Raw genomic sequence first — 17,313 nt, 5'->3', positions numbered from 1 at the left:
TGGAAGTGTTCATTCTGACTGTAACTTGTGGAAGTGTTCATTCTCAAACTGTAACTTGAAGTGTTCATTCTGACTGTAACTTGTGGAAGTGTTCATTCTCAGGCTGTAACTTGTGGAAGTATTCATTCTGACTGTAACTTGTGGAAGTGTTCATTCTTGGACTGTAACTTGTGGAAATGTTCATTCTTGGACTGTAACTTGTGGAAGTGTTCATTCTCAGACTGTAACTTGTGGAAGTGTTCATTCTGACTAACTTGTGGAGGTGTTCATTCTGACTGTAACTTGTGGAGGTGTTCATTCTGAGACTGTAACTTGTGGAAGTGTTCATTCTGGCTGTAACTTGTGGAAGTGTTCATTCTCAGACTGTAACTTGTGGAACTTTTCATTGTAACTTGTGGAAGTGTTCATTGTAACTTGTGGAAGTGTTCATTCTCAGGCTGTAACTTGTGAAAGTGTTCATATTCAGACTGATATGTTGATTTTCATGTTGACGTGTTCACATTTTCATTTTGAGATTGACTTGTGAAAGTGTTCATTTTCAAACTGTGACATGTGGGCATGTTCATTCTCAGACTGTGATGATGATGACTATGATATGGATACTTACATCACACCTGACCTATCCTCAATCAGAGACCAAGCTCTAAGCGCTTCACAGTCGTTCACACAACAGTCCCGCTTACCTAGACTCAGATTGTGTGACATGCTGTGTCCATTTTCAGGTGTGCGCCGTGCTTGACAAGCTGCAGAGGAGTGGAGACGACGCGGCGGTGCAGATCGTGTGTGAGGACCTTGAACTGAAGCTCTTCACCAGCCCCGGCTGGAAGAACAGACAAGTGTCAGTATTTGTCGTGTGCATGCATACACACACACACACACACACACACACAGCGCTCACCATACGTGCACACACACACACACAGCATGTACCGCATGCACACACAGAGCATGCACTGCACCCTCCCCACCCCCACACACAGCGCAGCACATGTGGACACACACACACAGAGCGAACACCGAAAACCCCTCCACACACACACTTACACAGTGTATCACATGTGTGCGCGCGCACACACACACACACAGAGCAAACACTACACACACACACACACACACACACACACAAAACATGGATGCTTGCTGACAGGCACACAGAAAATGCATGCACACATTCAGATACACAAACATGGAGAACGCATTGCATAGTTTATGAAGAACGTTTAAAAGTACTAACGTCCAGTTAAGTTCCATATCCAAGCTGTACTATGAAATCAGCAGTGACTGATGGAATGGAGGCATGGTTCCCTGAGCAACTGTTGCGTTTAGAAGTAGTCACAACCAGATGATTACCATATCCAGGCCGCACTATACTTCTGATAAAACCAGTATCGTTTGACGAGATGGAGGCGTGGTTCCCTTACCAAATGTTACAGACTGTGTCATCGTGTCTGACAGCAGTAAGGGTGTCTTACAGACTGTGTCAGTGTGTGTCTGACAGCAGTAAGGGTGTGTTACAGTCTGTGTCAGTGTGTGTCTGACAGCAGTAAGGGTGTGTTACAGACTGTGTCAGTGTGTGTCTGACAGCAGTAAGGGTGTGTTACAGACTGTGTCAGTGTGTCTGACAGCAGTAAGGGTGTGTTACAGTCTGTGTCATCGTGTCTGACAGCAGTAAGGGTGTGTTACAGACTGTGTCAGTGTGTGTCTGACAGCAGTAAGGGTGTGTTACAGACTGTGTCAGTGTGTGTCTGACAGCAGTAAGGGTGTGTTACAGACTGTGTCATCGTGTCTGACAGCAGTAAGGGTGTGTTACAGACTGTGTCAGTGTGTGTCTGACAGCAGTAAGGGTGTGTTACAGACTGTGTCAGTGTGTGTCTGACAGCAGTAAGGGTGTGTTACAGACTGTTTCAGTGTGTGTCTGACAGCAGTAAGGGTGTGTTACAGACTGTGTCATCGTGTCTGACAGCAGTAAGGGTGTGTTACAGACTGTGTCAGTGTGTGTGTGACAGCAGTAAGGGTGTGTTACAGACTGTCAGTGTGTGTGTGACAGCAGTAAGGGTGTGTTACAGACTGTCAGTGTGTGTGTGACAGCAGTAAGGGTGTGTTACAGACTGTCAGTGTGTGTGTGACAGCAGTAAGGGTGTGTTACAGACTGTGTCATCGTGTCTGACAGCAGTAAGGGTGTGTTACAGACTGTGTCAGTGTGTGTCTGACAGCAGTAAGGGTGTGTTACAGACTGTGTCAGTGTGTCTGACAGCAGTAAGGGTGTGTTACAGACTGTGTCAGTGTGTGTCTGACAGCAGTAAGGGTGTGTTACAGACTGTCAGTGTGTGTCTGAGAGCAGTAAGGGTGTGTTACAGACTGTCAGTGTGTGTCTGACAGCAGTAAGGGTGTGTTACAGACTGTGTCAGTGTGTCTGAGAGCAGTAAGGGTGTGTTACAGTCTGTGTCAGTGTGTGTCTGACAGCAGTAAGGGTGTGTTACAGACTGTGTCAGTGTGTCTGACAGCAGTAAGGGTGTGTTACAGACTGTGTCAGTGTGTCTGACAGCAGTAAGGGTGTGTTACAGACTGTCATTGTGTCTGACAGCAGTAAGGGTGTGTTACAGACTGTGTCAGTGTGTCTGACAGCAGTAAGGGTGTGTTACAGACTGTGTCAGTGTGTCTGACAGCAGTAAGGGTGTGTTACAGACTGTGTCAGTGTGTCTGACAGCAGTAAGGGTGTGTTACAGACTGTGTCAGTGTGTCTGACAGCAGTAAGGGTGTGTTACAGACTGTGTCAGTGTGTGTCTGAGAGCAGTAAGGGTGTGTTACAGACTGTGTCATCGTGTCTGACAGCAGTAAGGGTGTGTTACAGACTGTGTCATCGTGTCTGAGAGCAGTAAGGGTGTGTTACAGACTGTGTCAGTGTGTCTGACAGCAGTAAGTGTGTGTTACAGTCTGTCAGTGTGTGTCTGACAGCAGTAAGGGTGTGTTACAGACTGTTTCAGTGTGTGTCTGACAGCAGTAAGGGTGTGTTACAGTCTGTGTCAGTGTGTGTCTGACAGCAGTAAGGGTGTGTTACAGTCTGTGTCAGTGTGTGTCTGACAGCAGTAAGGGTGTGTTACAGACTGTGTCAGTGTGTGTCTGACAGCAGTAAGGGTGTGTTACAGACTGTGTCAGTGTGTGTCTGACAGCAGTAAGGGTGTGTCAGACTGTGTCAGTGTGTGTCTGACAGCAGTCGGGGGGGGTGTGTTACAGACTGTGTCAGTTGCTGGAGGGCGTGGTGAGGGCTGAGTCCCTGTGCGTCCCGTGGATCGTGGGCTGTCTGCTGCCCACCGTGATGATGTTGGTCAGGGACCCGGTGCCCAACGTCCGCCTGAAGGTCGCCCAGGTCGTCACGCTCTGCCTCGGGCTGCAAGGTGAGTGCTGCCCCACTCTTGTAGAGCTGAGTTTAACTCACTCAGTACGGCCAGTCCTCTCTTCTCCTCTACACAGACCCCTCGGATGTCCAGTGGGTGTCTGAATGACCTAACCTTTAGCTTCCATCATCAGAACTGTGATATTCTTTGTCAACATTCATGTCTTCAGTGTAAGAGCCTTCCGCTTGCAATATTTTGATGATGGTAATTGGGGTGAAACGCTGTTAACGTTGTCTCTTTCGCCGTTCGCATGGATAGAGTTAAAGGCTGGCTGACACCCTTCAGAAGATCTGCACAGCATCCAGTCTGCCTGGAGCTACTGTCTTTTAGCTGCCGGTCCCTTGCAGATGAAGTTGAGGGCTGAGGTCTTGGTTCCATGAGGGCTGCATTGGGTGGTGGGTGTCGGGCACAATAGCCGAGTGGTTAAAGTGTTGGACTGTCAATCTGAGGGTCCCGGGTTCGAATCACGGTGACGGCGCCTGGTGGGTAAAGGGTGGAGATTTTTACGATCTCCCAGGTCAACATACGTGCAGACCAGCCAGTGCCTGAACCCCCTTCGTGTGTATATGCAAGCAGAAGATCAAATACGCACGTTAAAGATCCTGTAATCCATGTCAGCGTTCGGTGGGTTATGGAAACAAGAACATACCCAGCATGCACACCCCCGAAAACGGAGTATGGCTGCCTACATGGCGGGGTAAAAACGGTCATACACGTAAAAGCCCACTCGTGTGCATACGAGTGAACGCAGAAGGTGGTGGGTGAGTCCTGGGTGAGTCCTGGCTGGGTAGAGTTTGGCTGGTGTTCCATGGGCAGGTCATATCAGTTTGTGGGTGGGTGAGGTCTTGTGAAAGCAGCCTCCACCCACCCAACCCACTTTGTTTTTAGCTTTGCTAGTTTGTTTTTTGTCTGGTGTGTGGCATTGTGTTATGGTATTGTTTCCCAACATGGCAATATTTTCTCCCCCTCAGCTAGACCTCGAGTGCTTCTGTGTGTGTGTGTGTGTGTAGTGTTTGTTGCTCTTGTACTAGGCTTGTCATTCTGAGCGAGATCTGTAAACTTGTGGAAGTGTTCATCTGACTGTAAACTTGTGGAAGTGTTCATTCGACTGTAACTTGTGGAAGTGTTCATTCTGAGCCCTAACTTGTGAAGTGTTCATTCGAGACTGAACTTGTGGAAGTGTTCATTCTGAGACTGTAACTTGTGGAATTGTTCATTCTCAGGCTGTAATTTGTGGAAGTGTTCATTATCAAACTGTAGCTTGTGGAAGTGTTCGTTCTCCGGACTGAACTTGTGGAATGTTCCTTTTGAGACTGTAACTCGGGAAGGGTTCATTCTGAACTGTAACTTGTGGAAGTGTTCATTCTGAGACTGTAACTTGTGGAAGTGTTCATTCTGAGACTGTAACTTGTGGAAGTGTTCATTCTGAGACTGTAACTTTGTGGAAGTGTTCATTCTGAGACTGTAACTTGTGGAATTGTTCATTCTCAGGCTGTAATTTGTGGAAGTGTTCATTATCAAACTGTAGCTTGTGGAAGTGTTCGTTCTCGGACTGTAACTTGTGGAAGTGTTCATTCTGAGACTGTAACTTGTGGAAGTGTTCATTCTGACTGTAACTTATGGAAGTGTTCATTCTGAATGTAACTTTGAGGAAGTGTTAATTCTTGGATTGTAACTTGTGGAAGTGTTCATTCTGGCTGTAATTTGTGGAAGTGTTCATTATCAAACTGTAGCTTGTGGAAGTGTTCGTTCTCGGACTGTAACTTGTGGAAGTGTTCATTCTGAGACTGTAACTTGTGGAAGTGTTCATTCTGACTAACTTGTGGAAGTGTTCATTCTGACTGTAACTTTGAGGAAGTGTTAATTCTTGGACTGTAACTTGTGGAAGTGTTCATTCTGACTGTAACTTGTGGAAGTGTTCATTATCAAACTGTAGCTTGTGGAAGTGTTCATTCTGGCTGTAACTTGTGGAAGTGTTCATTCTCAGACTGTAACTTGTGGAAGTGTTCATTCTCAGACTGTAACTTGTGGAAGTGTTCATTATCAAACTGTAGCTTGTGGAAGTGTTCATTCTGGCTGTAACTTGTGGAAGTGTTCATTCTGACTGTAACTTGTGGAAGTGTTCATTCTCAGACTGTAACTTGTGGAAGTGGGATTTGTGTGCTTTCAGTGGGAATCTAGATTTACTGCTACCTGCATGGGGTAGTGGCTTGAGGGTTTGTGTTCATCAGGGTGGATTTTGTTTGTTTCTGGGTGGGTCCTTTTCTAAGCATCCACCCCGCTCAGGTAAGGATGGTGCGCTGTAGACGCTTTAATTAGTAGTTAACATTATAAGCGATTTAAGAAATAAATGTTTTCATAAATCCATCAGGGTGATTTTGTTTTTTTATCAGCTTATGGGGGGAAAATGAATAAAAGTTGTTTTCTGTTTTAGTTATTTACACCGCTACTGATAGAGGTGTGGTGTGGAGGGTGGAGGATTGAAATCAGGGGTCGTGTTTGATATGTCACATTCACAGTTTCAGTGTCAGTTTCAGTAGCTCAAGGAGGCGTCACTGCGTTCGGACAAATCCATATACGCTACACCACATCTGCCAAGCAGACGCCTGACCAGCAGCGTAGCGCAATGCGCTTAGTCAGGCCTTGAGAAAAAAGAAGAAGAAAAAAAATAGATAAATACATTAAAAAAAAAGAACTACTACTACTACTAATAATATGTATAAGGCGCAAAAACTTGATGAAGTCAATTATAAGTGTACAAAAAAAAAAAAATAAAAAAAAATTAAATGACTTCAAAATTCCTGTTTCCAAAATCCTTGCCAGACATTCCAGTTTATATCTGACTTGCATATCATAGCTGTGACATTTTTGCTGTTGATTTATGTCAGTTTTTAACAGATGGATCCCTTCAGAGAAACCTTGTGATTTACTGTTCCGTTTTCTTTTCAGATGAAATAAAGAATCCCCACTTGAAGGAGTTGACGTCTGCAGTGCAGACCTTACAACAAGATGACGACAGGGATGTGCGATTCTTCGCTTGCCCACAGGACGCCACCGACACGGAGCTCCCTCCATGATGGAGGGAAGAAGAAACGTCCCGGCCGCCCCCGTCCCCCCCCCCGCCCCCGTTCCCCCCCCCCCCCCCCCCGTGTGTGTGCAATTCTTCGCTTGTCCAAAGGACAGCACCGACACAGAGCTCCCTCCATGCTGGAGGGAAGAAGAAATGTCCCGGCCGCCCCCGTCCCCCCCCCAATCCCCCCCACTGTCCCCACCCCACCCCACCCCGCCCTCCTCCTCGCCCTCTCACTCTGTATGGAGACAAAATTGAGACAGTACTGAGATCTTTTGGTTTTCTAAATCTGAAAGTTGTTTCCAGGACACCAGGGTGTTGAGACATGCCAGCTGTTACGATTTCGACATCCTCTGTTACGCTTGATCGCAGTTTGTTCTGACGGTTACGCCAACGTCAAAATTGTTCCGATGAGTTCATTTTCGACTGCAGAGTGTAGTCACACGCTTTCCTGTTATAACAATACCCGGACGCTCTGGACGCATCGATCACGAGGCCAGGGCAGTCACCGTTAACCTTGGTCTCACGTGATGATGCTGAGCTAATCGCGTGCATGTTTACATTGAAGCAGCATTGAGTGGACCAGTCAGCTTGATCGTTTTGCCCGAACAAGAGAGAACGTGGCTCAATCAAGTTGCGTCTTGGTCAGACAGCGTCTTTGCCCGGTGGATCAAACTATGGAGTGCAAGGAAAGAACAAGCGGCTCGAAACAGAAATCAGCCATGGATTCTGATTGTCGGGAACAAGATGAACAAAGACCAGGGAAGTGACATAGTGTGTGTGTGTGTGTGTGATATTATGATGCACATGCTTCTATATATATATATATATATATACAGCCTGTGCACTGAAGATGCAAAGGAGATAAGAATGTTCAGCAAGTGGTCAGTTGAGCTGTACATCTAGCTGAATTGTGACGACTCCGACTGGTGATGATGTCAGTGCTGGTGACCATGAATCCTGACTGGTGATGATGTCAGTGCTGGTGACCGTGAATCCTCAGACTGGTGATGATGTCAGCGCTGGTGACCGTGAATCCTCAGACTGGTGATGATGTCAGTGCTGGTGACCATGAATCCTCAGACTGGTGATGATGTCAGCGCTGGTGACTGTGAATCCTCAGACTGGTGATGATGTCAGTGCTGGTGACCATGAATCCTCAGACTGGTGATGTCAGTGCTGGTGACCATGAATCCTCAGACTGGTGATGATGTCAGTGCTGGTGACCATGAATCCTGACTGGTGATGATGTCAGTGCTGGTGACCATGAATCCTCAGACTGGTGATGATGTCAGCGCTGGTGACCGTGAATCCTCAGACTGGTGATGATGTCAGCGCTGGTGACCATGAATCCTGACTGGTGATGATGTCAGTGCTGGTGACCATGAATCCTCAGACTGGTGATGATGTCAGCGCTGGTGACCGTGAATCCTCAGACTGGTGATGATGTCAGCGCTGGTGACCATGAATCCTCAGACTGGTGATGATGTCAGCGCTGGTGACCGTGAATCCTCAGACTGGTGATGATGTCAGCGCTGGTGACCGTGAATCCTCCTCATGCTTACAGTTTTTTTGTTTTGTGGTGCTTGCAATCTGCAGGAGAGAAAAAAACACCACACGCACACATTCCAAAGACCGTTTTCTTCATGTTTCATTCACTGTTAGCTTTGTGAACTGCTGCCTTTTGGACTTATCCGTCAAGGAAAGAAAATTGATTGCTTTGTTTTTGGTTTTTTAAGGTACACTGGAAGTGTCTTATGCTCAAATGTTGTTGTTTTGGTGTTTGTTCTAACTCATTCCCACTCATTTTATACGCAGTGTATTGTTCAGTGCAATTTGTGGTATTTGAGAACGTCTCAGGGATCATGGTTTTTAAGATGTTTACCTCAGGTTTTAACCATACTGAATATACTCTATGCATTAGGTTGTGTTCTTTGCACATGCTTGACAATCTGGGCATTTTTATGTTGACTGAAATTGCTGGACAGAATGGTTAAATAACCGGTAACTCAGCGACCTTTTTTTAAAAATTTTATTAATTTCCTTCAGGGCGTGCTTTTTCCTCTTTGATTGATTGAATGGTGTGAGGTATGGTGCAGAGATGGGTGCATTCTTTGATATGATGATCTTATCATTGCCAAGGGTTTGGATTTTGTTACGTGTTTGTGTTGTCTGGATGATAACAGTTCCAAACAACAAACGGACATTGACTCTGCAAAAGAAGGCCGGCGTGAGTTTTGTGCAAAATTGTCTGAAATTGTTCAGTGAACAGGCAGGCAGTGTTGCTGAAAGGTTGCAGCTGTCTTTGTTGTCTTGATGACACGTTGCAGCTGTCTTTGTTGTCTTGATGACACGTTGCAGCTGTCTTTGTTGTCTTGAGGACATGTTGCAGCTGTCTTTGTTGTCTTGATGACACGTTGCAGCTGTCTTTGTTATCTTGATGGACACGTTGCGCTGTCTTTGTTGTCTTGATGACACGTTGCACCTGTCTTTGTTATCTTGATGACATGACACGTTGCAGCTGTCTTTGTTGTCTTGATGACACGTTGCAGCTGTCTTTGTTGTCTTGATGACACGTTGCAGCTGTCTTTGTTATCTTGATGAATGACACGTTGCAGGGTCTTGTTGTCTGATGAATCGTTGCACCTGACTTTGGTTCTTGATGAAATGTTGTGTCTGAGCGTCTTGTTAGCGTTGTGTTTTTTTTTTTTTGGTTGTATGTGTGTTTAGCGGCTTTGTTAAGATGGGTCTTGTGTTTGATGGACCAGACACTTACACTCCGAGCGCTTCTTGTGACTTGAAAGTGATGCCGATTTTGACTTCTCTCCCAGTGACTGCTGCTTGATCATCTCCTCTCTCTCTCTCTCTCTCCCCCCCCCCCCCCCCCTTGTGTTATTTTTTTTTTATTTTTAGTAATGTTGCAGTGGCTTTGTTAGAGATGGGGTCTTGTTTTGATGGACCACACCCCTTACAGCTCCTAGCGCCTTCAGTGACTGAAAGTGAATGCCGATTTTGACTTCTCTCCCGGTGACTGCTGCCTTGATCATTTCCTCTCTCTCCCCCCCGCCCTCCCCCCCAATTGATGTATTCCAGATATTTCATCTTTTTCCCAGAACTAAATTAGCCTCTCTCTCCCCTTAGCCATCAGATAGGTGTCTCAAGGTCACCCACTTGTCACTGCCGTTAAAAACGTTCCAAGAACTGATCTTTCAGAGGACAGGGTCTTCCCACAGACGTCTCGAGTCTTCCTGAGACCCTTGTGTCTGATCGCTGGTGGGTCCCTACACCATTCAGACTTGTTGGACTTGTTTACTGGCACACACTACAAGCGGGGAGCATGCATTGATGATGATGATGAAGGCCCCTGCTTGCGGACACAGACAAGTGTGTGGTGTTGATGTGAACTCCTGTAGGTATTTTATTGTATTGTATTGTATTGTATATTTATTGTATTGAATTGTATTACTGTAAAAAAAAAAACTGTTGGAAAGAGTGGTTCTGTTCCAAGAGAGGAACAGAGAGGGGATAATTAATTGATTTTGATTGATGTTGCAAACACTTGCACTCACTCACTCACTCTCTGTCTCTCTCCTCACACCTATAGCAGGGCCACATGGAGTGGGGTTTTTTTTTTTTTTTATAGAGGGTTTACAATATACAAGGCAAATCAGCACACACACTAAGCAGGTCACCCTACTTAGCATACCTTACATAGCATAAGCAACACACACTAAAGCAGCACACACTGCCTACTTTAAGCACTTCCTACAAGCAGCACACAGCCCATCAAGGATTTCCTTGCATCTCACATCACTGATCAGTCAGTCAGCCTGTGTCAGTGTTCAGTTCTTCTGGGAGACAGCTAAGAACTAGCTGTGCTGGCTGGTTTTATCCAACATACTGTGTATACTAATGCAAGCTACAACACTCACTACCCCAACTAGTTGAACTGAAATAACCAGTCTTGGCTTGTCCTAGCGACGCTATGTGAATGACTGACAGATTCACTGCTTAATCCCGATTGGTCCAGTTCAGCAGATTGATCTGATTCGCTCACTTCAACCCGCTTGTCTATACACGTTCTGTGACGACAAGTTAAGTTTACATCACAAAGAGATTGGGGAGACAGGATGATGCAACTCTCGGCATGTTAGCTGGCCTGATTAAAGTCCACTTTAGGGTAACTTCTCCCTGGTTTACATTCCGAAGTCCCGCCATCTACCTCAGCTGTGTTTGTGAAAGGGGAGACGGGGAATGACTGAAAGACAGGCCGCCACACGGGGAAACATTCCTGCATTTTCTCTGGCTTCCAAGGCAGATGCGTTACCGCTAGGCCACTAACCGAAAGGTGGACATCTTCAGCATTGTCTGTGGACGGCCATAGCAAGGTTCAGCAGACCTCTGGAAAATGTCTGATGGGGTGCACAGAAACACAGACAATGTGTCCCAGACTCACTGAGCTTGTCGTTCAGCGTATCTCGAGGTGCTTTCAGCTTTCCGGCGCGCTGTTTTTCCTGCTGACAGTGTGTGCAAAACACATGGACGCACATTGGGGACCCCTGTAAAACTAAAAGCTGTGATACTTTGATTGTTTTACATGCAGCTTTTATACATGTGTTGACAAAAATGTCACTGAAATTATGCTGATTTGTCTGCAACAAAGATATGTGAAGATTTTTCGTGCTGAAGTTTGTGCTTGTTCAGTAGCGCGTTGATACGTTGGAAGAGAGGATGAGGATGTTTGGTCTTTGTGTCAAAAGTTTTCTTGAGGTGCATGTTTCCATTACAGAATGATGTGTTTTTGTGTGTGTGTGTGCATGCGTGCGTGCGTGCATGTGTGCGTACGTGCGTGCATGTGTGTGGTGTGTTGAGTGTGTGTGTGTGTTTCAGGATAAGCATGTTGACTTTGGTGGATTTGTGTTTCTTGAAGTGCATGTTATTTTCATTGCAAAATTGTGTGTGTGTGTGTGTGTATGTTCATGGTTTATGTGTCTGTTGACTTTGATAGCTTTATGACAGAAGCATAATGATCTCAGCTCTTGAAACGGGCCACATTCTGTGAATCCTGGTTCCAAGGAGGCGTCACTGCGTTCAGACAAATCCATATACGCTACACCCCATCTGCCAGGCAGATGCCTGACCAGCAGCGTAACCCAGTGCACTTGTCAGGCCTTGATTGCTTGCATGCTATGTTTGTGAACCGATCAGAGTGGATTTCTTCTACAGAATTTGGCCAGAGGATAACCCTGCTTTCCTTTTGGATTCAGCAGTCGTTCAGTTAGTGTCTGAAGTCTGTTTCCCCCTAAATCCTGTTTCCTGAACATTTGATTTCTTTCAGATTGTTATGAACAGCATTTTATTTTGCTGTGTGTGGGTTTTATTTTTATAGCATCATTTACCATGAACAATACTGCCTGCAGCAGTGGTGGTAAAACTAAAGTCGGAGGGTGGAAACCATGAACAGAACTGTTTTTATGTCTTCCTTCTGCTGTTTGGTTCTGGTGAATTCCTGGCCTGCAAGGAAACTTCTTGTCATGTTTCTAGAGTGCCTCAGGAATTTTGAGTATCCATAAATATCTGATCATGGTATTCTGACAACAAGGGCAACTTTGGGTGCATGTTATGCATTTCTTTCTTTATTATTCAGTATTATTTGTACTAATATGCAATGCTCATTACAGTTTGCTCAACTTATGATAGTGTATGACTTTTAAAAAAAAAAGAAAGAAATCTAAAGTGTTACAGTGCAAATGTATGTCATTATTATCATTGACCAGTTTTATTCCATTTAATGTGATAATAATGACGTGTGTTTGCAAAGCATCTTAAAACACATTGCAATGCATACATATCCATATGCCATTCTCATTTTTAAGTTGATTCTTTCAGTTTTTAGTCAGAGTTAAGAGAATTGGACAAGATTTTGGATTCCAGTTTTACTTCACTACCTCAGCATCTAATGATGGTATTGTTTTACTCTAAATAATGCTGAAATGCATGAACCGGGTAATTTATGTAATAAAATATTTTTCCACACAAATGTTTTTGGCTTCTTTTTTATCCAGTGAAATCTGTCTAAAATAAATTCACACACACACAAACATGCACACACACACACACTGTTATTACTCAATACTGTATTCAATTCGAAATTTAAATGACCAAGGTTTCACACAGACCAATGACTTGACCATTTTGGGTGGAATAGCCAATCAGACTCCTAATTCCTGATCAGCTGACTGATTTTAACCAATCAGTGGATTCACCCATTACTGATGGTCTAAAGAAGGAAATTTCTGCATGACAGGTCAATATGTTGTTGAAAAACCAAGTGAGAGCATGACGTCACTCCATGACACAGTGCCTTGTTTCAGTGGCTGGTGTTTTGTATTGTATCGTATTGTGTTGTGTTGAGTATTGTTAAACTCTTGTGCGAAATTCGGGCTGTTCTCAATAGGAAGAGCATATCGCTACACTGAGAGCCCTTCTCCTTTTTTCTGCCTGTAAATGTAATTGTTTTTACTATCAAAGCAGATTCTCCTATGGAATTCTGCCAGGGACATCCCTTGTGTTGCCATGGGTTCTTTTACATGCGTTAGGTGAATACTGCACACGGGGATCTCGGTTTATCATCTCATCCAAATGACTAGGTCCAGACCATCGCTCAGTGTATTAGATGCCCAGGAAGTCTGGAGGGATTTCTGCAGTGCCTATGGCATGGATGACAAGCATTACCTTGATGTATGAAGCCATTAGAAGTAGCCTGAAGCCACTGTTACAAAGAAACTGGGAAAGGGAGGGAGAAGCACAGTCCATAAGAGGATCTGTCAAGAAATGAAGGAAGGAAGCCATTAGAGAAAGAGAGGGAGAAGCACAGTCCATAAGAGGATCTGTCAAGAAATGAAGGAAGGAAGCCATTAGAGAAAGAGGGAGAAGCACAGTACGTAAGAGGATCTGTCAAGAAATGAAGGAAGGAAAGTTGAATGAAGGTGTCGAGGAAAGCCGATACAACCTTCACACACACACACACACACACACACGCACGCACACAAAGTTTAATACTATAAGACTTGACCAAACAGACACAAAGAACAGTCGGCACCATTCAGGACAAAGGTAACTGTCTCTAACAAAAAAAAAAAACCATCATAAAAAGGTAGAGAGTAGGTAGGTATACCGCTGTGAACTGTACAACAGACAAAGCAAAGGAGATTCAAGTGTAATGGTGCCTGATTCATCAAATGCCTTCCCAACACACCCTGAAGACTTTGAAATGTGACAAGACCGCAGACAAAGGGCAATACCCGTGGAGAACTCTTGAAACATAGCAGAGAGAAAGCAGTGGCCTGCCGTAAACATCATTAAATATTATACTGTATTTAAGTGGGAGATAGTGACTGATATCAGAACTGTCATCGGCAACTGACAATTCTAGCACATACGGAAGTGAATGGCCCACTACGCCATGGACCGCCTCACCAACCGCCGTCCCTCCCAAGAAAGGAAACATCCAAACTGCCAGAAGTGTCGCGCTATCAGTTTGAACTGCCATGCTAACGAAGCAATGCTGAAAATCGTTCTGCGCATGTCACAGCACTGGTCTAAAAATAGAATGACCGCTATAGATCAGTGATATTACACTGAGCCTGCGAGAAGATACCATTAGAGCTTCAGAACAGGCTGGATTTCACAAGGGCAGAACATCGAACAGATATAAAAAAAAAAAAAAAAGAACTTGAAGAAATAACTTCTTGTTAATTAAACTGGAGAGAATGATCAATGCTGCAGCCGCACTTGTACTATACTGAACACTGAACAACGTCACTAACGTGGATGCACTACATTTCTCCAAACTTAAATGAGTTCTGCAGAAAAAGGGGCACATTTCCTATACCACCGCTCAGTTTTGCACATTCTTCTCAGTCTAGGCTTTACATAACCGAATAACCGAATTGCACAAACATCAGTGGAATGTACTACTAACCGAAGTTAAACTTGCACACTAACACCGGCGTTCAAAAATCTCCTTACACCATCTTAATTTTAAAAAAAATTAATTACGAAGAATGAAAACAGTTTATTGCAGAAGTGTATTTGCGCACCCCGCCCAACAACAACAAACAAACAAAAACCAACAACAACAAAAAAGAAGAAGAAAGAAAAGAAAAAAAGAAAAGAAAAAAGAAAGAAAAAAAAGAAGAAAAAAGAAAAAAAAAAGAGGAAGAAGTGAAGATGAAGATTCGATGGGGACATAAAAAGGCCGCCGAGAAGTCTAAGCAGATGACTTACCAGTCCCTGTACTACTACAACTACTATGACGCAAACTCCTTAAGTAATGGCGGCCTCAGTCTAAGTGCCTGTCATCAAACAATACATGTTCAATAGTACATGACGGATAACATGTTACAGCAAATGGAAATAGCAACACATATATGGATATCTATACATACCGAAACACTTCTTCACATTGCAGATATGAAAAATCACACACACACATACACATACGCACGCGCGCTCGCGCATACATTGTCACTGAGAATCAAGTCTGAAGTTACCGGGCTCGAAAGAGTCAGTCCGCGGCGTCAGTCAACCGTCACTTGGGACTGTCGTCATCAATGGGAATGATTACATTTGGAACAATGGGACCCACGCATTATTTCAAAATGCGAGTCTGAAACTAAATAGACCAGAACATCTGGGTACTTTATCTCGACGCCGGCGGGCCAGGCATAGTTGGAAAAAAAAAAAAAAAATCATGTGTAGCGAACATGGATTTTTGTAGCTAAGAAAGCAATCACAATTAAATAATAATAATCAAAATGATAATAATAACAATAATAATGATGACAATAATCACTAATCATAATCATTTTATCATTATTGAAAATTATTTTGGAACTGAGCTGTTTATGTGATCACATTTACTATTTCTGCCGCTGCCTCTGCTGCCATTTTGCTACTAAAGTTTTGTTAAAAAAAATAGTACTATAATCTTCGTTAGAACTAAAGTTCGATCACTGCCATTTATCATACAATAGGGAATCCTTTTTCTTCTTCTTCTTCTTCGTCTTCTCTTCGTCAGATAGACACCTCAATCTCGAAGGGAAATAATTAATGGCACTGTTTCAAACAACTGTTGAACATGAGTTGAATCCCTTGTTCGAAGATCAATACTTTGCAGCTGTTACATGATGCGAAGCTGCCTGGTGATCAACGACGTTCCCATAGCAACGATTTCATTATTTCGAAAACCCACAGAATTACCATTTTTATGCAAAATCCAAATCCTGAAAAAGCGCAAAGGAGCGATTCCAAACGATTCCGTGTTCGACTTCCGGTCAGCCTCGTAGACTGCCAGAGCGAGAGAACTGCCAACACTGGCACGTCTGCAGAGAGGAAGTAGTCAGCATCACTGTCATCGATTTTGCTCTACTCTGGAAGACTACGGTTCCGAGGCAAGTGAACTGGCGTCGTGCATCTAGTTTCTACATATTTTCTTATCGTTTTTCCACTGAATCATCCCATGTGTGAAAATGAGAACCACATGATATAAATTTTCCAGTCCTTTCCTTGGCTATTACTGAGTGGCGTTAAATAATTTTCAGCTCGGCGTTTGTGGCAGTGTGTCTGTGTGTCTTTCTTCGCGTGGAGTGGAACAGCAGAAATGTAGGACATATAGATATGCGTGAAGCTGGTCTTATCTTCAGTCGGGAAATTGTGTTGTGTTTGTGTGTTCACCTACATTGAGTTACCGAATTCGTGGCACTGTCGTATATAGTTTGTGACTTTTCACTTGGATCCACGTTGAGCGGCGCTTGATTCAGGTAAGATTAAGAGCCAGTAAGAAATCGTTTGTTGTCAAGACCCACACACGTTTCATTTGACAGACACAAAGTTTACAGTATTAGTAATCCCTCACTGGGCAATATTTAGTGGGAAAGAAACTGTTTTTAAACGTGGAGGTTGTCACACAATTTCAGAAAGAACGTGGACACATCTCGTTCTTCGGGGAAGTAATACCGACATGATTTGGATCACTTGTGATAAATTGATGGACTGGAGAGAGAAAGAGAGCGTGTGTGGGGGAGAGGGGGGTGGAGTGGGGGTAGGGCTGGAGTTTGGAGTAAGGGACACAGTGTGATACAGGGGCCTGCAGGGGGAATGACACAGTGATTTGTTTCATGAAAAAAGCAAACCAGAATCCCATTTGAAGTTCGGTCAAAGTTCAATCTGTGTATTTCACAAGACACAAATTAATATGAGCATGGTGCATCACAGTGTGTGTGTGTGTGTGTGTGTGTGTGTGTGTGTGTGAAGTCTCATGTTCTATGATACATATATTACAATTACAAGTCACAGATTTATGTCACAGTGTGGGAGTGTGTGTGTGTGTGTGTGTGTGTGTGTTGAAACATGGTGTTGGTTGATGGTAGAGGGTGTAATTTAATTACTTGTTATCCTTTGTGGTGTGTGTGAGCATTTCACTGTGTGTGTGTGTGTGTGTGTGTGTGTGTGTGTGTGTGTGTGTGTTGTAAAATTGTGCATCTCTGTGTGACTACCACTTGATATATATAAATTGTCCTCACACAAGACCTCTGTTGTGTGCAGTAACTAAAGTTCCGTGATTGGAAGAACAAGGCCTGATTGGATTAGCCAATCAACTCTAACTTGAACAATTTACTTTGCATGCCTTATTTGTAATTGTAGTACTGTAAGTAATAATAATAATAATGGATACTTATATAGCACACTGTCCAGAAATCTGCTCTAGTTGCTTTACAAAAACGCTTTTGTTAACATAAAACATTATATCTATGTTACATACACACACCAGAATGTGACTACACA

General features: G+C 43.9%; 1 protein-coding gene and 1 long non-coding RNA gene across 2 annotated transcripts in view; both read left to right on the top strand.

The window, feature by feature from the left end:
* The window catches only part of LOC143300328 (serine/threonine-protein phosphatase 4 regulatory subunit 1-like), a 56,250-nt gene extending 49,544 nt beyond the window's left edge, over nucleotides 1–6,706 (top strand). The window contains exons 19-21 of the mRNA XM_076613929.1: nucleotides 723–838; nucleotides 3,235–3,395; nucleotides 6,345–6,706. Coding sequence (XP_076470044.1) covers nucleotides 723–838; nucleotides 3,235–3,395; nucleotides 6,345–6,472 — 405 coding nt within the window. The 3' untranslated portion in view covers nucleotides 6,473–6,706. The remainder of the gene's footprint in view (nucleotides 1–722; nucleotides 839–3,234; nucleotides 3,396–6,344) is intronic.
* Nucleotides 6,707–15,774: 9,068 nt separating this feature from the next.
* LOC143300747 (uncharacterized) overlaps nucleotides 15,775–17,313 on the top strand; it is a 61,267-nt gene continuing 59,728 nt past the window's right edge. Inside the window, exon 1 of the long non-coding RNA XR_013057691.1 lies at nucleotides 15,775–16,289. This is a non-coding gene — a long non-coding RNA (uncharacterized LOC143300747). The remainder of the gene's footprint in view (nucleotides 16,290–17,313) is intronic.

This window comes from Babylonia areolata, chromosome 26 (assembly GCF_041734735.1).
Source record: "Babylonia areolata isolate BAREFJ2019XMU chromosome 26, ASM4173473v1, whole genome shotgun sequence".
In the NCBI taxonomy this organism is placed as follows: domain Eukaryota; kingdom Metazoa; phylum Mollusca; class Gastropoda; order Neogastropoda; family Buccinidae; genus Babylonia; species Babylonia areolata.
Note: the sequence above shows the minus strand (reverse complement) of the source record. Positions and strands in the feature narration are given on the sequence as shown.